This window comes from Diabrotica undecimpunctata, chromosome 2 (assembly GCF_040954645.1).
Source record: "Diabrotica undecimpunctata isolate CICGRU chromosome 2, icDiaUnde3, whole genome shotgun sequence".
Taxonomy (NCBI): domain Eukaryota; kingdom Metazoa; phylum Arthropoda; class Insecta; order Coleoptera; family Chrysomelidae; genus Diabrotica; species Diabrotica undecimpunctata.
Window position 1 is genome coordinate 110934058 of NC_092804.1, and position 22926 is coordinate 110956983.

The 22926-nt window shown below is 32.1% G+C and overlaps 2 protein-coding genes across 3 annotated transcripts in view; one reads left to right on the forward strand and one right to left on the reverse strand.

Moving 5' to 3' along the window:
* The window catches only part of LOC140434774 (targeting protein for Xklp2 homolog), a 36074-nt gene extending 23055 nt beyond the window's left edge, over window positions 1-13019 (reverse strand). The window contains exons 1-3 of the mRNA XM_072523276.1: window positions 12826-13019; window positions 12310-12369; window positions 2428-2524 (exon numbers count right to left, since the gene is read on the reverse strand). Of these exons, the coding sequence (XP_072379377.1) occupies window positions 2428-2524; window positions 12310-12369; window positions 12826-12919 (251 nt within the window). The 5' untranslated portion in view covers window positions 12920-13019. The remainder of the gene's footprint in view (window positions 1-2427; window positions 2525-12309; window positions 12370-12825) is intronic.
* A 5589-nt stretch (window positions 13020-18608) lies between these two features.
* Window positions 18609-22926, forward strand: part of ArfGAP1 (ADP-ribosylation factor GTPase-activating protein 1) — a 45850-nt gene continuing 41532 nt past the window's right edge. For both annotated transcript variants that reach the window (XM_072523277.1, XM_072523278.1), the window contains exon 1: window positions 18609-18845. In XM_072523277.1, coding sequence (XP_072379378.1) covers window positions 18786-18845 — 60 coding nt within the window. In that variant the 5' untranslated portion in view covers window positions 18609-18785. The remainder of the gene's footprint in view (window positions 18846-22926) is intronic.

Here is a 22926-nt window from a genome sequence, read left to right on the forward strand (position 1 = left end):
GTGTTGGCGATAGTGTTTGATGTGTATCGGGCAGAGAAGACATATTATTTGATATTGTTCAACTACTGGTATAGATATTAATTCTTCTTCACAAAAAACATCGGAATTGAAGGAAAAGGTCCCTGTGGTTCGAAAACCATTTACAGATTTCTTAACAGACGCAGCCCTATTAAAGGCATTTTTAACAAGTTCTGCAACGTCTGTTGTATTGATTTTTTCTTATATTTCTTTTTGTTTTATATGCTTGTCACATTCTTGGTAGTAAGCTGTCTTGAATGGAGAAATAAACGTGATATCTAGAGGCTTGAGACGGTGGGAGGTGTGCGGTGCCAGTGAAAGGAGATTTATTCCGGTGTCGCGACAAAAATTGCAGAAAGCCAGACTTGAATGCGTTGTGTCGTTATCTAGCACTAAAAGAACTGGATGGTCTTTAGAAGCATAAACATGCGGCTGAAAACGTTTCAACTATTCCAAGAAAAGTTGTTATATTATCCACCCTGATTTGGAACATCGATATATTGCCCCAATAGGACCGTTTTTGTCCAAACCTTCTTTCATCCGATTTCTTCTATAAATAAACATAGGTGGAACATATTGACCTGAGGCACTGAAAGCGCATACTAGCGTCGTGGTTTGTCCTCGTTCACCACTGGTAATTGCACCAACTTGTTTCTGGTCTTTGGCAGCAACAATTTTACAGGGAATATGAACATTACTGATACCCGTCTCATCAACATTAAAAATTTGATGAAATTCAAATTTGTAACGATCACATACTTTGTAAAGAGTTGCCAACTTTTTGTAAAATATCTTTAGTTCTTCTCGATTAAAAGCAGTAATTCTATTCAAACTTGTTGCCTCTGGTTTATGCAAACTAAGTTCTGGATGACGGTGCATAAATGAATAAAACCAGTCTTTTCCACACATTTTCGTTGCCATTTTAAATGGATAAAACAAAATTATTTGTTTTGCTCTGCATATTGAAAAACCATTTGACATATGCTAAGGGACGTAAGGGCCAAAAAACGTCTTCGACAGTTCTAAAATTCCGGATTTCTCTTCCTTGGTAAAGACAGCTTTTCGTCCTAGTGTAATTATTTTGGACTCGAAACGACCTCTTAATCGGTCTTGCAATGTTCCATAAGGGATGTTGTATAACTTGGATGATCCTCTTATCGAAAGTATTTTATCAGCTATATCGCTGAGGGCTCTTTCCATCGCCTCTTCGCCCCATGAGGACCGTGTTGTTTTTCTGTGATATGTTCGTGGCATCTGAAATAAATAACATCAACTGAGACCTATTACAATTAGAGTAATATTTGGGGTAAAATCGACCACTACCGTCGATTTTATCCGAAAGTGTGCTCATTATTAACATGAACTTTTTTAGAAAACACTTAACCTGAAATTATATGATTTTGTGATATCTGTATTCTAGAAATATGTTTCCATACATTGTGAATACTAAAATGTTGACTTTAGCTAATAAAGGAGCCCTTACCTTAAAATACGATTGTAGAATCTTATAAAAATCTTCCACAAAACACAAATTTACTAGACATTAAGTTCCTATGGCGTATGAAAAACGACTAAGTGGCCAGTGCACCACCTGTTGTTGATGCGTTCAACATGTGCGCATTCGTTTTGCTGTGCGACGTCCATTAGATGAAATTTGAGAGTGATCGATATTATCCTGCGGTCGATATTCCCCCACCTTCTCCTAACTCCGGTAATATTGCTTGAATTTATTTCAAATTTGGTGTGAATACTCTTGAAATACCATACTTTAATATGCAATAAAAAAAATAATCGATTTTTTTGAAAATACAGGACCTATGTAACCCCTTAAATAATATAAAGTGTATCTCGATAAACTGTACGAACTCCTTATTCGTACATAATGATCTGTGTATTAGCCGTTTCTTTTCAACAATTATTTTTATAGTTAACAGACTTAAAATTAGATTAAGATAAAAATAATAATTATTCAGTGGTACCTACATACATACTTGTCATTGCAGCAACACGTTCCTGCACTTTGCTTAAATCTATTAAAAATTGCCTTCAATCTATTAAAAATGTTAAAACGTTATAAATTAGTTTTTGCGGTTGATTAGTCGTTTTCGCGCATTTTCCGTATTTATACCACAACGTTAAAATAATGAGCAAAAGTATCCGGCAATTTTCGAATGTTGCCACTGCGCACTCAGAACTTGTGTCTCTTCGCTATGTTAGACTAGTGTCTGGAGGCTTAAAATCTACCATGTCATAGTAATTGTATTAAATTGAAAAAATTCAAATCATATGGATATAAAAACTACATTCATAATTGTTGTATAATAAAATTAAACAACAATTTTGTTAATTTTTTTCATAATACTGAATTTAAAGGAGAATTTTTACCAGTAGTAAAAGAAAGATACATACCTGAGTTTATGAATGTTGTCACATAATTTTTGCAAATCCCCTACACTCATTGATTTCCTAAACGTACTTTTTGAAGTTGAGAGATTCTCCAGGTTATCTAAAAATGAAAAAGAAAATATATCTGATAAGATGGAGCTCAATTATATAACTATTGTTATTGTTAAGGGACAAGGCCACTCTAGAAGAATAAAGTAAAGTTTTTTTTTCATCTTTTCTTAATGGAAGGAAAAATACTTGTACATTATTCACTGATACAGTTAATCACATCTTTAAGTGTTCAAAACAAACTACATATTCCATAAAAAAAGACAGTGACAAAGCTGTAGCCATTTTAAGATGTGTAATGTCTCTCTGTTGCGAGTAACCATACTCATAGTAGATGCATATTCATTTTCATTTGTTGGAAATAGGTGACTATAATTCTTTACAAACATGACCAATTCCAAGGAGTATAGCGTTCCTTAGTAACTTCTGTTGTTCAAAAATTCTCGAATGAGATTACATTTTCATATATATATATATATATATATATATATATATATATATATATATATATATATATATATATATATATATATATATATATACATAATAAAGTAAAGGTAAAAAGTATCGGTATAGCTGGCAACAAGGAAAAAAAATTATTTTCCATATGTTGATATGGCATAAGTCAGTTTAAAATATCTATAAACAAATTGATATACAGTTGCGTTTCGGGACATATAGACTTGACGAATGTCTAAACTTTAACGTTCGAAACACATTGTTTATTTCTTACCCACAAGCTGAATTTTATTTTAATCGAAGAATATGATGCTACATTACAGTAAAAGGTTTACCCAAATTTTACCATGGGAAGTTGTTTATTTAACAATTTTTCAACAAATAAAAAATTTCATTTTTATTGGAAACCAAGTTATTCTTTCGTTTTTAATATGCAGTTATTCTTTCGTTTTTAATATGCAGGTTCCCGTTGTAACCTCTGGGTAAACTTTTTACGGTAGTATTGAAGCATCATATTCTTTCGATTAAAATAAGATTCTGCTTGTGGGTAAGAAATAAACGACGTGTTTAGAATGTTAAAGTTGAGATGTTCGTTAAGTCTATACATTCCAAAACGCAATAGTATATCAATTTGTTTATGGATATTTTACTGACTTTTGCAATATAAAAGCAAAATTGACTTGCGCATTTTTAAACTACTTGACTTAAGCTTTCTTCTCATATTTTTTGTTTATTTTTTTAAATTTGATGTCCAACCTATTAACTCTAAACGCCTAAACACTAAAATTGGCTTTTTTCAAATATTTTGGTTGTTTATTTGCAATTTATGCTCAAAGTGTGCGTTTTGCATAAAAATCATGGAAATAACTATTGTCTTAAAATAATTCAAATTATTAAAAAAAAAAAAATTAGTTACGAAGTGAAAAAGGCAATAAATAGGTTGCCATGTAAATTTTCGGTAAACTTTTTAACACAGCATATTGACATCATAGTATATAGATTAAAACAAGTTTCAGCATGTGAGTATGAAATCGACCTTTTTCACAAAAGCCATCTGCCTAGCATGTTAAGCAAGAAATAAAACCTAGTTTAATAGAGATTAGGTATTTATTTCCAAAGCAATACATAAACCAATACTATTTTTACAAATAATTGAATAGGATAATTTGTTTTTTCATAAAATCTATTATAAATAAATTATTTACGACGTTTATTGAAGAAGTATATATTAATCATAAATAATTATGTTTGACAATAAAAATTAACACAAATGAAACTAAAAAAAAAAAAATTGAAAAAAAAATTGTTTAAACAAATTTGATGGTTTATTTAATAATTTATTTATTTAAATAATACATATAATACATACAAATTAAAAGAAATGTTGAAATCCATAAACAAGAACCAGAGATACAGTTAACAGCTCCTTTCTCCTAAATCGCTCCCGCGAGTTTCAAAGCCGGCCCATTTTTAGGACATTTTGAAGCTTTGTGGAATATTACATTAAAAGCAAATCTATTTCGAATTGTGCACATTAAAACTTTAAAGTATGTTGTTTCACATGCCAATAATTAGATCTCTTAATAATTATAAAAAAAGCTGTTGTCAATTAAAAAAAAGGGACTAACTTCGACACAAATTGTCCTAAGACAACTTTTTCTTTTATTAAATTTTTAGAAAAATGCAAGCTTTCCAAATATGAAAAATAATTTTCCTACAGACAACAGTTAAAATGTTATTTTAATTGTTTATGAGCAACATTTTTTTAATTTGATGGTGAACGTGGTGATTTTTAAATCACGCTGTGATCAGTGACCGTGATTTTTAAATAACGGTGATTTTAAACGGTCACCGTGATTACTATTCTTTTATGTACATTAAGAGATAGTCACAGTAATCATATACAAAACAACACGATCGCGATCACTTTGTTAGGTAGTACTATAAAAACATACTGCTGATAATGAATCTGTTTAACCAACATATCTAGATAGTTTGACTTATAATAATAAACTTATAATATTTACAATAAAGTACAGTAGACTCGCGATTATCCGAGTCCCGACTAACCGAGCCTCTGAATTAACCGAGGTAGTAGTTGAAAAGAACAAATTATGTAATTAGCTTGGAGAGCGGGATCAAGTGAAAGCATGCGCGCTGGCTGTTGGTACGCTGAAAAGATGAGTCACTAGCGAGTGTTATTGTTCTAGCCACTATTCTTCTACTGGCCGCCTCCCCACCCACTCCCCCACCCGTTTCAATTTCAGTCATCATAGCTAGCTGGTCCGTTCGTCCCACTCGGACTGTAAGCTCTTACAAGTTCATTCATGTCTTCTCTTTGTGTAGTTTCTACGTAACTTGAAGTGCAATATGAATTTAAAACAGAAAACGAGTTGTGGTTTCTTTAGAAACAAAATTCTTCTTCTTCTACTTCTTGGAGATCTTTCGATATAGGTTATAAAAACTAAAATCCTTTCTATAAAGGATTTTAACAAAAATCTTTCGATCTGTTCAATTCTGAAGCTGCCTCTGGTTAATTTCCTGGGAGGTAGATTGCCAACTATCCCTCCATCTTTTAGGTGGTATTCCTGGAGGTCTTGAACCGGGCGGGTTGTTTTCTAGGGCAATTTTTGGGAGTCTATTCTCATCCATTCATCTTACATGACTGTACCACATCCTTTTACGCTGCCTTCCCCATCTTACAATATCTTGAATTTTGCACTGCTCTCTAACGTTTGTATTTCTCACCCTGTCTCTTCTTATTTTGCCCACTATTGTTCTTAGGGTTTTCATCTCGGCAACCCTTAGCATCTGTTTCGTTTTGTTGGTATCTTCGCGCACTTCTATGCCATATGTCATGATCGGTCGTATGCAAGTCTTGTAGATTCTAATTTTACTATCTGTGCGCATATACGGATTTAACCAGACTATCTCCCGCAGACATCCCAACAATGGGGATGCTTTGTTGATCTGACTCCTTAGGTCCTTTACTGGGTCGTGTCTGCTTGATATATCTATGTCCAGAGATCTGAATATGAACCTGTTCTATGGGGTTGTTCTCAACCACTAACTTACATCTGAGCGGATCTTTTGCTATTGTCATACATTTAGTTTTGTTGGTAGAAATGGTCATATTTAGTTGGCGGCTCATTTGAAAGAACTGAAAGAGCTGTCTCTGAAGATTATCTTCTGATTCGGCAATAATTGCTGCATCATCTGCGTAACACACCATACCAATTCTTTTGTTGCCCATTCTGTATCCGAGATTGAGAGATGTTACTTTGTTTATAATTTTACCCATGAGTAGGTTAAACAAGAAGGGGCTTAAACTGTCGCCTTGTCTAATTCCTCCCGGTGTTAGAATATTTTCAGTGAATTGGTCTCCTGCTCTAACTTTGGTTACATTGTTGTTAATTAGGTTATGGACTATCTGTGTTATGTTGGTCGGCGTTGTATTTTCTATTAATATATTTAGAATGTCTCCCAGGCAAACCCTGTCAAACGCCTTCGTCAGATCAATGAAGCAAGATTAGAAGAAGAAACAAAATTAAATGCTATAAAACGCTTGGATAAGTGTGAGTCAGTAAAGAAGGTTGCTGCTGACCTAGGTGGAGAAGTGACTGTGGGAGATTGGAGACATAAACAAAAAAATATTGAACGATGGGTTAATAAAAGTGTGAGTGGTGGAAGTGATTTGTTGCAGAAAACTATGAAGAAATGAGAATATGAACAGACTTCTGAAGCCTTATTTTTATGGTTTTCTAATCTTCGAAGGTTGGAAAGTCCAATTAGTGGCCCCATGCTTCAAGCTAAGGCTGTCAAGTTTCACAAAGGGTTAAAGGATGGCCAGGAAAATTTCACTGCAAGTGATGGTTGACTCGACAGATGGAAGAAGAGGTATGGCATCCGACAACTGAAACATTTCGGGTGAAAAACTTTCGGCCGATTCATTTGAAATTGAGCTGCTTAATTAAAAATTGAGAGATCTCATTTTAGAGCATGGCTTCACGTCAGACCAAATCCGCGATTGTGACGAAACGGGTCTCAATTTCATAATGCTTCCAACCAAAACACTGACAGCTAAAAGTACAAAAACAGCGCCTGGATGCATAAAAAAGCAAAGAATGAGTAACTCTTTTGATGTGTAGCAACTCTTCTGGATACTTAAAAGTAAGACCTCTACTTATCGAAGAATGCAAGAGCTTTTAAAAATACTCAAGTAAACTGCCTATTCACCATGTACAGAAATCAACGTAGTGCGTGGATGGATTGCTTAATATTTAAAGATTTTTTTTTTTGACGAATTCGTGCGTTTTTGAGGCCTACTTAAAAAAGAAAAGCCTACCAAAATAAGCTATTCTTTTTTGGACAACGCGCTATCTCATCCAGATGCAAGTTCTTTGGCTAGCGGTGACATTAAAGCTGTTTTCTTGCCACCAAATGTCACATCTCTCATTCAACCTCTGGACCAAGGAGTTTTAGAGGACATGAAACGGAACTATCGTCGAAGGCTTCTCCGAGTGTTGTTGACCTGGTTGGATGAGGGAATGACTGTCACAGTAGCCCTTAAATAGATCACCGTTAAGAATGTGTCTTACTGGATAGCTTCAGCGTGGGATGATGTGAGAGTAACAACATTGCAAAAGTCATGGCGAAAGCTTTTTCAAATTGAAGCGAAAAGTGATGGGAAAGATAACAATAACTGTATTGCTGAAATAGTAGATCTCGCTAATATCAGTTACCAATGGACCTGCCGATAAATGATGAAGACGCCAACGAGTGGATTATACAAGATCAGCAAATGCAACTGACTGATGATGCAATCGCCGACATGGTTATCAACCCACACAATCTCACTGAGGATGACACAGATGAGATAATCGAGAAAATATCTCACTTCTAAGGATTGAAGGCGATTGGAGCTGCCCTCGCCTACATTGACCAACAGGAAGAGTCAACCCCTACCGATGTCCTTCATCTTCAGCGTTGGCGCAATATCGTATTGTCAAAACTAGACCAGAAGTTGACGCAGAAATCTATCAAAGACTTTTTTAAAACATGAAGATGATCCAGTACGTAAATGTTTTCCTATCTATATACTTTAACTATGTACTCAACAGGATTACATATTTCAATTGTACATAATAAACTAATTACATACGTCATAACTTTTAAATTTTTCGTTTATTCTAAGTAAATACCCGATCTCCGCGTTATCCGAGGTTTTCGGTATCCGAGGTATACTGTCCGCTATGAGTCCGCTGTCCCAATTAGCTCAGATAATCGCGAGTCTACTGTAAGCACTATAAAACTTTCTTGACAACGCTTCCTCTTTAAATATAACTAAAAATAACTCTAAAATTTCATTTATATTTTTTATAAACTTTTAAGAATGTTTTTAGGAAAGAAAAAAATATATTCAACACATTTAATGAGATTATTTTAAAAAGACAAATATCAGTAGATAATAACATACAATATCTCATATTTCAGTTCCTAAAATTCACTGAGTAAGTCTCCATCTGTATCTCCAAATCACATTCACCGAGAATATTGTAATATTTATAATATATTTATAATAATCGTAATAACACGTTTTGAGAGACAGTGACCGTGAATTAATATCAGAAATAACTGGTCACTGATCACAGTTATCGACGTTAGTGAGGAACAGTAGTTATCATTGATTAATAAATCTCTGTAACTGAAGGACCATTAGTGAAGTCACATCTTATTACTATTTTTAAGTACTCAAAGTTAAAAAAAATATGATTTGATCAATATTGATAAAAAATTAGTTCAGATTTGTTACTCCAGTGGTTTTGAGGTCGCTGAACATGAATATGACATCTACAAGAGTAAATATTCTTAGATTAAGTACTAAAAAAATTATACAAATAATTATTACAAAAAATTAAATATTTCATTGGTGGATTAAATTTCTAAATGTTTTATAGAAAGGGGGGTGAACTTAAATGAGTAGACACCCCCGCAATAAAATTCTGGCTGTCACTGTATGGGCCCCTAAGACCTATTGAGCTGTATATGAACCTATATGATTAGTATGAAGACTAGATTTTTTTTGTAATTTTGGGTAAGAATGTCTTGAAAATATCTAATTTGATTATTGATTTCAACATTACCAACTAATAGCATAAATTTATCTTTAATTTTTGGCCTTAAGATTAAGATCAATAACCATTTTATTCCTTAAGATCAATATATAAGATATCATTTTTTCCAAAATGTACATTTTGTACATATGTCAATGCTACTTTATGAATGGTAATGACCAGAAATATCTACAGTGGCTCACAGCTTAAATGATGCAGTCGCTACTCAATGAAACTAGCTGTGTTAGTGGTTCAATATTTATTAGAAAAAAATGACATACTGAAATTAAATTATGTACTATAGCATTTTTCATATAAAAATGCTTGCACGTCACAATCTATATAAAGTGACGTCACTTATATTTAAAATTTCCAGAATGTCAACCTTAGAGTTCAAATTTTCCTACAGCTAATAATACGAAACACATACCGAACTGCTCGATCTTTCATAGGCGTCAACATGGTGTATGGTAATGGTCAACCATTATATTGGAAATTTTAGAATTATATTGATTAAATAACCAAAAACATCTGTTATTATTAATAATACAAATTTTATGAAATAACTCTTTAAGTTTAATATTCCACAAAATAATAATTTTAATTAAATAGATTAGACAATTGTACGCAACTGATACAGGAATACTTCAAATTTTATTGACAGTTCAGCATATGGCAAAATTGTTTGAAGTGTTGCCGCTTTTTTAGAGTAAGAATTTTGTTTATGTTTTGATTTCTTACACAATTTGATCATAAAATAATATATTAATAAATTGTATTTATAAATACATATTAAATTTATATTAATAGCTTTAAAAACTAATTATTGTTGTGTATTGTGATTGTGCTATGCCAAAACAAATGGATGTTTTTACTATTAAAGCCCTAAAAGAGGTAAGTTTAGAATTTAGAATATACAATTTTGTATTAAAATGTTTTCTTATGTATTTTGGTGTGTTGAAGTAGTCTTAAAACTAAGTGTATTTACTGTTAATATAATAGTTTGACAAATAGTTGACATTTTAAAAATTCCACACTTACTAACTATTCTGATGTTTTGGAAACGCTGTGGGGTTCTGACGTAAATCTTGAATGACATGCAAGCCTTTTTGATATGAAAAATGCTATATAAGTCTTCTATAATAGCATAAGCTATTTTTTGATAAATATTTAATTATTTTATGTATGATTTTGATGTCACAGCTAAAATGGTGTAGATAAGAGGAAGCATTGCACAACTTATCAATTACAAGTTTGCGAAGTAGGTGTTGCATTAAATTTATATTGCAGTTCATTTTATGTTTAATTTGAAATTTAAAAGTATTTAATGGGCAAATAACAAAATATTTTAAGTATGTCACCAAACTACAATTAGAGAAAGAAATGTAATTATTACTCACCATAGAAATGGATATAGCCAAAGGGACATATCCAAAATGGTAAATAAATATTCATCTACAGTTCAGCACATTGTTAAACTTTACTGAAATGAAAGTAGATAAATCAAGGTTACCTCCAAATTCTGCTTGAGAAGCCTAGACTCTCAAGCAGAACAATATAAAAAATATTGAAAGTTTCGAAATGTGGTGCTACCATCGAATGCAGAAGATAAATTGGGTTGAAAGAGTTACAAATTTTGAAGTAATGCAAAGGATAGAAAAAGACCCAGAAATTTTGTCAACGATCAAACAAAGAAAACTCGAATATTTGGGTCACGTGATGAGAGGACATAAATATGCATTACTTCAAAATATAATGCAAGGAAAAATAGAAGGAAAACGGAATCCAGGCCGTAGAAGAATGTCACAGCTGCGTAATTTGAGAGAGTGGTTTTGCTGTACCACTAATGAACTCTTTAGGTCAGCTGTAAACAAGGTCAGGATAGCCTTGATGATTTCCAATCTCCGATAGGAGTGGCACAAGAAGAAGAAGAAGACCTTCAAATAAGATTTTTACCGAATGTGAAGAAAGATGGATTGTCAGAGAAATAGCAAATAATCCTTAAAAAAAATGCACCAAAGTTGTGAGATGAGGTGGAAAGACAGTTTGGAAAAAGATGTAACCCCAAAACAATTAGACAGATATTACGAAAGAATAGTCTACGTGACTGGACTGCTAGAAATAAACCTTTGATTGGCCAAAGAAACAGATGGATATTAGATTGTAGTTCGCCAGGGACCATATTAACAAAGATTTGACTTTATAATTCAGTAATATTTGCTGATGAAACCAAAATAAACTTGTTTGGATCCAATGGCAGCATATCGGTGTGGGGAAAGCCGAATGAAGAACTAAAATTAAAAAATATGAAAGCAACAGTAACTTAAGGTAAAGATGGGGTCATGATGTGGGGTAACATGCATTTTATATAAGGAAATATAAACCAGTACATGCATTTGGATATACTAAGGCAGCATCTTTCCGCTAGTGCTCAAAAATTAGGTATCAATAACAATTACCAGTTTTATCAGGGCAACGATCTAAACACATGTCATATCGAGTTCATACTTGGTTACTTTATAATAATTATAAATTGCCAATTATTGCCGAAATGTCATTAAAACACCATCCTAGTCAACAGATTTGAATGATAATGAAAATTTGTGATTGACATTAAAAAATAAAGTAAATAGTGCCCAATATCAAATAGAAATGAATTGAAAGTAAAAATTACTGAAGCTTGGGACACAATTCCCCAGAGTACACTAGAAAGTTGGTTAAATCAATACCTAGACAACTACAGGCTGCAATTGACAATGAAGGAGGATTTACAAAATATTAGCAATAATTTTTCAATGCATCGAGTTTGTTTTCTTTATTAATTTTCTGATCTTAAAGTTTGCATCATTTTAGCTGTGATATCAAAATCATACATAAAATAACTAAATATTTTTTTTATGTAAGTATGGTATTTTTCTAACAAATATTCAGCCCATGACACAAGCTAGTTTTATTGAGTAGCTACTGCATCATTTAAGCTGTGAGCCACTGTGTATGCCGATATTTATTTCTCAAACAGTAATATTCTCTACACTTTAAACAGGAATGAAATGTAAACAAATAAAGTAGAGAAAATTTTTAAAACAAAAAGTACATACCCTGTTGTAAATCTATTATTTTGATATGAGTTTACTGTTTCTCAGCAAGTGGGTATGAAACTTATTAGTGGTATATACAATGCAGATAAAACATAATGAAGATAGGTATATGTAATATCAAAATTGTGTATGTTAATCTTATTAATATTATTTTATTTTTTACTTACCAGCAATGAGTGTCATTTCACTTAAAATATCTGAATTGTTGAGAGGATCCTCATATTGATCTAGAAGTAAAAACAAAAGCATAATGTATGATTTTCTAATGCATTACATTTTAGCAAATTAGTTTAATTTGTCCCTGAATTAAGTAACACAAACATTTATATTATTAAATGTCACAAAACAAAATAATAAGCTAAATTATAAGAGAAAAAATATTTGGAAGACCATAATAAGTACAAGATAATAATGAAAAGTGGTATGGAACATATAGGTATATGAATGTACACTTAAATCATAAAAATGAATAAACTTGATATAATTTAGGTATATAATCCGTATTAATTAGTTAGTAATTAAAAACTAGATTAAACATGCAAAGTCTGCTATGTACAAACAATTTAATATCGTTCTTTTGAACAGAGAAATTTGATAATTTTTTATTAAAGCCCTTAGTAGCAAATATTTCAATTATCAGTACAAGATTTCTACTTGCTATCATGATAAAAGATAATTTTTACCCAAATATGAATCATAAGCGCCTCGGGAACTCTCCATCACTTTACTAAAATCTATAAATTGTGGAGCATTAATAAAATCAAAACTTTCCGCCATATTTCATAAATATATGCTTTTCACTTTGTAAAATTCAAGTATTTTTTTTAACGGTCAGCAAGAACTAAACTTTCAAACAACTGTCACGTCTCACGTCACTTGCTGAAAACGAATATTTGTTCTGTCGGGTCGGGTTGTGGTTTGACCAGTTTGACTTTGACATCGACATAAGCTGCCGAGGGATAGACACCCTGAAATCAGGGTGTCTGCCTACTGAAAGGTAGCTAACATTTTTTTCTAACAATAACATAGTTTGCTAAAAACAAAAACATATCATATATTGGACTTAATTAATTAAGTACTTTTAATTTATGCTCACAGTATTTTTTCATTAAATTAATACTCGATTTTTATTTGATTTAATTTAAATAATTAAATTAAATTTACTAATTTATTAATTTAAATAGTTTAATTGTTATGCAAAAACGGTTCATTTTTAGTTTATTTCTACAATCTTAGATTTTAAAAATGGGTACAGCTATAGAATATTTATATTTTTTTTAAATTTCATCTGAAAAAAAATTTCAAATAGATCAGCATGTCAGAACCGCGAAACATTTAGCTAAAAAAGTAAAAACCACATCCGATGAAAAATATCAACCTTCAGGGTCCAAGTGCTTTCAGTCAAGTTCCAAAAACCAACCGAACAAGAAACTTTTAACGAAGACTTAGTGCATTAGTATCTTCTAATTTGTATTTCTAATTCTAATCTCCAACAGCAACTGTCAATCATAAAATCAAATTATAGTTTTGTCCAGAAAACTATAACTCAATTAGAATCCTCCAAATTATCATTGTTAGAGAGTACAGTTTTAGTAAAAGAATTTGAGCCATTGTGTCAAAACGTCCAAGGTACTATTGGAAAGGAAATTTTTCAAAAATATAAAGTTACCATGGAAAAAAATAGTGGTTACCAGGTTCTTTCTGAAGTGGTTCAAGTACTAGCTGGGACATTTTCCGAACCACTTAATTTAGAACCATCTATTATAGTAAATTTGAAAAATGCCCCAGTTACATCAGTTGATGTCGAAAGAAGTTTTTCTATTTATAAATATATGTATTCACATAGAAGCCATAAGTTTTTATTAGAAAATTTTAAACATCATTTGATAATCTATTTTTACCATAATTCAAAATAATATTTATATGTTAAAATAATTGTATATGTTATGTATTTATAATATTGTAAGTATTTTTGTAAATAAAAAATATTGTAAATATTTTTTATTACATGCATATTTTCTAGATAAATATGCATATTTTGCATAAAATACTGCATATTTTTGCATAAAATACTGCATATTTATGCGCATATTTCATACTTTTTTATTTGCATATTTGCCTAAGTCTAGTCATGACTTATCATGCAGTATAAACACAATTTTTAAAACATCATAGAAACGAGGAATCATAAAAAATCTCATATGATATTGTCACATTATTATGATAAAATCATGTAGTGTAAAGTCTACATTATACACACTTTACACTACATGATTTATCATGTGATTTGTCATATGATTTGGTCATAAAGTGAAATTTACATATTTACACTGTGTGATTTGTCATATGATTTTGTCATAAGCACTGTCATGCGGCTTGTCACAGCTTGTCACAGGAGAATAGGACGGTGCCTATTACGCATGATAAAATCAAATGATTTTCGGTAATAATACGGGTAAAGTAGACTTTACACTACAAGATTTTATCATATGACAATATCATATGAGATATCGTGTTTATAATAAACCTTTGAAAATAAATCTTTGATTGCATTGGCTTCCCGAATTTTAATAATAATACGCCTGCAACAACTGCGTACAGCGTACAGCAGTAAGAAGAAAAAGATCAGGCGCCTTTGGGCTTACAGGTGGCTCTTACGAAGAAATCGTGGACAGGGTATATCAAATTTAGTGTTGATATTATACCAAATTAAAAATAATTAATAAAAAAACTAAACTAAAATTATGATAAAAAAGTCTATAAAGCACTAAACTAAGAATAAAACAAACTAAATCAATAATAAAAGAAAAATACGACACAATAGCACACATTAGATAATAGGTTCAATATAAATGCAACAAACAATCAATTAAATAAATAAAGAATGTTGTCTTTTGGTAATGGAATGTTGCTAAATTGACATGAGAATAAGGCGCAATATTTAAATATGTTGGTGTTACTCGTATTATTACCGAAAATCATATGATTATCATGCGGAATAGGTACCGTCCTATTCTCCTGTGACAAGCTATGACGAGCCGCATGACAGTGCTTATGACAAAATCATATCGCAAATCATACAGTGTAAACATGTAAATTTCACTTCATGACCAAATCATATGACAATGACAAATCACATGATAAATCATGTAGTGTAAAGTGTGTAATAGTTTAAACCACAGAATACTCCATCCCAACAAGAAGCGAAACGGAAGGCTTTTTCGCAATCCAAATTTCTTTGCGCATGTGCGAAATCCGCCATGTTTTAAGTAGTTTTGATGTCATGTTTGTTTATGTATTGAGAAGTGTTTGGTGTTTGTTTTTTAATAGTTAATATAATTAATTTACAATTAGTTATTTAGTTAGTATTTTAGTTTTAGTTAGTTATTTAGTTAGTTAGTTAATTTAATATATTTGTGTAATAAACTTATTGTGATGGCTGCACGAAAGGAAGGATTTTATTGTGTTGTTCGTGGGTGCCCATTGAAAACTGGTGAAGGAATTAGTCTCTTTTCAATACCGACTGATCATAGCAGGTAAACAAATTAAATTTTCAATTCAAACGTGTTACAAGTGTTGTCTGAATGTTTATATTTTAGTTAAATACACTTTTTTTAGAGCTGAATTATGGCTGAAAGCAGCCAATAGGTATGATCTGCTTTCCAAGCATGCTGAATTACATACTAATTATAAAATGTGCGAGAAACATTTTGAACCGGTGTACATGTCCAAAGGAAACACAAGGAAGACCTTATTTGAACAAGCACATCCAACGATTTTCTCACACAGCCAATATTCAGGTTCACGAGTTTAGCCATGATGATTTTCTGGACATTAAAGATTTAACAGCTAGCATGGGCATGAAAGAAATTTATAAGACTTCAAATGGGGAAAACGTAAAAATCTCTGATATTAAGGTATTTGAGGTCAGAAAAGACACACCTGCCAATTTATTTTGTAAAATATCCTACGCAGAAGATAATTGTTTGAACATTAATATGCTTTGTAGAAGATCAAATTGGAATTTGCAGAATTTACACTTTAAAAAATTATACAATAGGAAACTTGAAATATCTGATAAAAAGAAGCAGGGAATTATATCACTAATGGAAAAAAATATAATCCCAAGTTTCTACCACAATTTCTATTTAAACCTTTAATTAGATCACATTTTTTTCGAATATATTTACCGTTTAAGTTTTTTTTTGTGTCATTTAAATGAGTTTGATTTTTATTATTGTTTAACTTTATTTTTTGGTTCACGTAGTAAGAATTACAATTAAGTTTAGGTTGATTTATTAGTTTTCTTAAGTAGTAATAGTAATATAGATCTTATGTGGTACTGAACTATGAGTTGCTATCTTTGTGATAACAGAATGTTTGTACTTTATTTAAAATATTAAACGTTTTTTACTAAATATAGACTAAGTATTTTTATTACTTCAGTAGGTATAACTTAAAAAGAACATAATATTTTTTGGGAAAGACCGTCACATTTAGCTATTATCCTGCCAATCCTTATAAACTAAAAATGATACAATTAGTGAAATACACATAATATATGTTCTTTTCCAATAATAATTAAACTTTTATACCATTGTTAAAAAATATACAAAAAAAAATAAAATTCTGGATTCTTTAATCGGCTCTACTGAAAAGTGGCAATAATCCAGTTGTGTCGGTCTTTCCGGAAGGTAGCGATATACTTTGTTTACCAACTACAACATTTCTTGAATTTATTGACATATTTATGTCACATGCTATATTAAAATGAATGTATTTTTGTAAGTGCGCATATGTAACTGTTTATATCAATACATTTGTTAAATATTTGCTTTTTTCACGCACAAGGGGTGCTACTTTTATGGTAGCTCTATTTCAGTGATTTTTCATGTTTATTTAGTGCTCAGCATGCTTATTTTTTGTAAATCTATATTATAATCTAAGCTTCCTAAATAAACATTAATATTAGTATTAATTACAATAAATTTCTATTATTATTATTGTGTTTTATTACAATTTTTTACCCCTCCCTCCAACAAATGTGATATATCCATTCGATTTGAATGTAGTATTGTACAACCAGAAGTTTCAGAGACCTCAGACGCATAGAAAGAGAAATCGAAGAGGTATACGTGTATATTAATTACAATAAATTTTTATTATTCTGTTTTATTACAACTTTTTACCCTTTCCTACCATAAATTTGATATGTCCTGGCGAGTTGAATTTACTACAATACAACCAGAAGTTTCAGAGACCTCAGACGCATAGAAAGAAATCTAAGGGGTATACAGTCATTCTAGCCGCAGCTGCAGAGTTTTTACGCGCAGCGAAAATATCGTGGTGTTGGAGGTTAATAGATATTCACATTCAAAGAAATTCCTCAACAGGAAACAAAAAAAGTCAGGAACTTAAGACAAAGTTAATAGAAATTTCAAAAGTATAATTCTGTATTGATAAGTAAAAAAGTCTTGAGTCAAAATATAGATTTTGAGTGATGAAGTGTTTTATTAACCTTAAAAAAACGATAGAAAGTAATAGAAATCAACTGCTTTTCATCTCTATTTTGAAATTAACTCTCAAATTCAATCGATTTTTATCGGTTTTTTAACGTACTAAAATACTTTTAATACGTTAATTTGTTTGTTAAAAAAAAACAAATCGATATTTTTCACTTAACAACTTTTTAATTATCAGTACAGAATTGATATATAAGTTATATTAAATTTTACAGAAAAAATAAAATTCATACAAAACAGATTACTTAAAAATGATTACTTCATTTCTCAGTGTAACTATCATTTGACTACAGTTTTGAACGACTTCCTCACTACTTTTCTTCGTGTACGAATGAATAGTTTTATTGCCACTGTCACTCTGAATTTCTGTCCTCCCAACATCAAAGGTTCCGACAAAGTTTTCGCTTCTTGTTGTGATTAGTATTCTGTGGTTTAAACATACTTTCGGTCATGATACTATGATTCAGAAGATAAGATATTGCGCATAAGTCGTGACGTAATTGGAGACTTGCACGTTCGTAATGTCAGTTTTTTGTATGTGTCAATATGTATGTGTCAATAATCTTTATTAAATAGTTTGGAGATATCCTTTTGTGTACGATTATTGTAATTATTAAACCTTTATTTAATATTATTATTTTGCTAATTAAATAATTTCATCACAGAATGCATAAAAATCCCATTTAACTTTAACAAGAATTCAAATCTGATCTCCAATGACGGCATGCGCGAACACGACCGATTTTGTGCTAGGGAAGATCCTATCTTGTTAGTCATAGCAGAGAACAACTCAACACTCTGTGTCTCTGTTATTCTAGGGTCATAGTATCATGCTTTCGGTAAACTCAACCCATTCTAAGGACGGAACGTGTTTTCTTTTTTATTCTGTGACGAAAATGTCAAACATATGATCTAAATGACAGATCAGTAATCTCAATCTGTTAATTGTGTCAAGTCAGGTCAAGTTAACATCTTCTTTTGACACGTAGGAAAGAATTTCCTCTCGGAAATTAAGCAGATCCATATTTTCGTAACATATTTAAATTTGTATTATATTAGGATAGTTATTAAACGTATATGAAGTTTTATTTATAAATATTCCAACAAATAGTTTCAATATAATGGCAAGTCCTAGAACAAGACGTGTTTTACAAGAATTAAAACCCAGTAATGAAAATGATGTAAGTAAACTTTATTATTCACCAAAAAATATTAGGCGCAGGGATATTTGTGAAAAGTTAACTTTAAAAATATAATTTACTACCATATGGTAAGTTTTGGTAAAGTATAGATTATGAGCATAATTTATACTTCATTCCAATGTTCTACTTTTACTTTTATTTACTACTTACATGATGTTAGTCTTTAATAATATGTGTGAAGGTTCTGTACTTTTTAATGTTTATATTACTGCATATTCCTTACAAAATTTAATGTTTTGAATATCTTGTTTACATATTTTTAATTTTTTTTTTTAAATTAATTTTATTAATAATTTAAATAATTTTAAAATTAACTTAATTTAATTTGGAGAGTATGTTAAGTACTGCTAAAGTTCTTGGTTTGTTTCTATAGGGTTTAATTTACTTTCCCTTTTTAAAAATGCTTCATTGCCTGCTATAGTATTTCTGTTCTTTCTATATTTCCATTTTCTTTTTACCCCAATCTTATCTGTCACATTTGCTTCAAATTCTTGATTACACCTCCTCTACTTACTCTACACAGTCTACACTGTAATTTTTTTATCAGAATTACCCTCTTCCAGTACATAAATTATGTTTTAAATACAGTAATTTTACTGAGTTATAAGCAAAAATACTGTTAGGACTTAAATAAACATATAATTTAAGTAGTATTGTTACTGGTTTTTACAGAGTAATTTTACCTCATTTAATGAGGGTTACAATTTCTTACTGTATTGAAATTGGCAGATTTTCCAAAAAAATTTTACAGTGTACATATCTTACTCATATTTTTGAGTCATTCATGTGTGTTCACAAAATAAACAAAATAATAATTTACAACAAACTTTCAGTCAGCTTACTTCAGTAAAAGCACAATAACTCTAATAAAGCATCAACCATTGAATGCATCTATAGCTTGGTAGTTGTTGCTGCTGTAGTTTAATCTCTGTTCCAAAGGACAATTTACTAGTTAACTTTCACAGACCTAGGTCTGTCCATTTCCTGTTTACTACTCTGTCATTACATTCTTCCAATGTTATATGTTTTCTTTTGTTGCTTACTTTGGTTTTGTTATATTGCTTTTTAACATCTCTTAGGACACTTTTTTCTTTTTTACATTCAGGTATTTTCTTAATTACTGAGATTTAAATAGAAATTTTAACAAACAGGAAAAAAATAGGGATGTATATCAAATCATAAGGTCCATCAACTGTATTTAAAATCTAAACATATGTTTTATGTAATTTATCTATGAATTAGATACATATTTTGAAGTGATCCTTAAAATTTTAGAACTTTAAAATGAAGTTTAGAATTATTTTAATACTTTTATTATTTTGTTTTCCAATATTCTATCTATACAGGGTGTTTCATTAATAATTGGAAATATTTTACCTTTAGATTCTTGGGCTCAAAATATTGTGGTTTAACCCAAATCACTTAAATAAAATGTGGTTCCTTACTGAGTTACATGATGTTTTATTTAAAAATTTAAAAACTATTTGTACACAGTAATTTAAAATTATTTGAGATACCCTTGTCATCCTTGGCAGGAACTGTAGGTACTGTACAACATATTGAATTTTGTTAAATAAATGTTTCTGACTACTACCGGAGTCATATGACAGGAGAAAGTGAATGATTAACTGTTCCCAAATTTTATGCCACTGGTGGAATTGCTATTTTAGTGCAATTTTAATTTTTAGATTCTTCAATACTTTCTATGTACATAACATACTGAAATGATTTTATTTCAATGTCTATTTAATTTATAATGTCTTGTTCTTATCTTAATTCATTAAAAAGCACAATAACTGATATTAATTTATTTATCACTAAATATACATAATTTATTAAAAAGCGAATGTAACATTTTATCGCGAGCGCGTTTTCAGAATTAACTGTTTTCTATTCTCCAAAAAGTCCTGTTATATATTCACTACTGTTAGACTGGAAACGTCTACGGCCTTCTAGACAGAGCGGCGAATTGTTCTCAGAACCGGTATGGTTAAATCGGCTTGTCTCCAGAAGGTTCGAATTGTTGTTTTTATTACAAAGGGGGACCCATCGTGTGTCAGGTAGGCATTACCTAAAAAATACGTGAATGAATGAAAATATTAGTAATAAATATATTTACGATTTTGGGTCAGAATTTATCGTAACATTGCCCCCCTCTTAAAAGATTGTTCCTCCTGGAACCTTGTCGGGACTGGAACCGGAACGGTATGCTGGTATCGGCAACTGGACCCTCTTTTACAACTTCCAGTTGTATAAAAATGACAAGGGACGGTTTTCTCTCCGCACCAGTAACTATGCGGATTGCAACAGACTAACACCTGGACTTCGGTGTCTTTAAAGATCTCTTCCACCATATTTCGGATAACCCTCCAATCTAATTGGCGGCACTCCAACTTTGGCATGGCTAACTTTTGCACGTCGGACTCCAGTACGTGCTCTCTCAATTGAAGTAAGGCTTCCCATACATCTCGGTAGGTAGGTTGGTCACGGGCAGTGTCTTTTGTTACCAGGTAGAAAAGGTAACGTGATGCATCTTGGAGTTTCAAGGTTTTACCGGGAGCTGGCACTTGGCATTGAAGTTCTGCAACTCGACCAAACTTCCTTCGAAAGACGGATGCCAACCCTGGTGCGTCTTTGATACTGGCCGGGATGGTAAGGGCCAGCGAGTAGTCATCGGGGAGCGCGAGTAGATCTTGCTTTTCTTCAGTAGTAACACCATGTCTCGCTTTACCGGTACCTCCATAGGCACCCATGATTCCTCAAACGTGAGGTCAGACACATCGTGGACTTGGTTTACTTCCACTTCTTCATCTACGTTGTGGTCACCTTCGAAAGACGCCAACCGGTTATGGTGTACTATCATCGGCTTTCCCCTCGGAATCTTGCTTATTCGGTAGATGACATCGTTGATCTTCTCCATAATGAGGTATGGACCTTCCCAAAACTGCTGCAATTTGGGAGAACAACCTTTTCGCTTCTTGGGATTATACAGCCATACTTTGTCGTTCTTCTTAAAGCAACCCTTTTCTGCTTGTGTATCGTACCGTTTCTTCATTCTGTCGCTAGCGATCTGAAGGTGGGAACGGACCAACTCATGTACATCGTCCATTCTTCTTCGTAATTCGATCACATAATCTTCACCTGCTACATCTTCTCCAGGTTTACATCCAAACTCGAGATCACAAGGTAGTCGCATTTCGCGTCCGAATAGGACTTTGGCTGGTGTCTGGCCTGTTGATTCGTTAACAGCAGATCTGTAGGCCATTGTGAAGAACGGAAGGTATTGGTCCCAGTCTCGCTGATGATCGGACACCATCTTTGTCAAATACTTGCCAACTGTCCTATTCATTCGTTCTACCATACCATCCGATTGCGGATGATACGCGGTAGTTCTTGTTTTCTTCATGCCTAGTCTATCACATATTCCTTGGAATAGATCGCTTTCGAAGTTCCTGCCTTGGTCACTATGTATCTCCAAAGGCACTCCAAATCGGCTGATATATTCTTGGATCAACTTATCTGCAACGGTGGCGGCCTTCTGGTCGGGAAGTGCGTAAATCTCGACCCACTTAGTGAAGTAATCCATTACTACCAGCATGTATTTGCCTCCATTTTCACTTTCTGGAAATGGCCCAGCGATGTCCAAAGCTATTCTTTCAAACGGGCTTCCAACATTATATTGTCTCATAGGAGCTCTCCTTTTTCGGTAAGGCCCGTTACTCGTGGCACAAATAGTACATTTCTTACACCAGTCTTTTACATCGTCGGAACTGTTCATCCAATAAAACCGTTCCCGAATTCGCTGAAGGGTTTTCCTTACACCAAAATGCCCTCCCGATGGACTGTCGTGTAACTGACGAAGTACTTCGGCTATTCTGCTCTTTGGGATCACCAACTGTCTTCTCTTCTCTGAACCGTCATCATTTTCCAGGACTCGTTTGAGCAAGCCATCTTCGATGATAAATGAGTCCCACTGGGCCCAATACGTCTTAACTACTGAGCATAGGTTTGATATTTCCTGCCAAGGTGGTCGACGGTTTTCCTCTTTCCATTTTCGGAT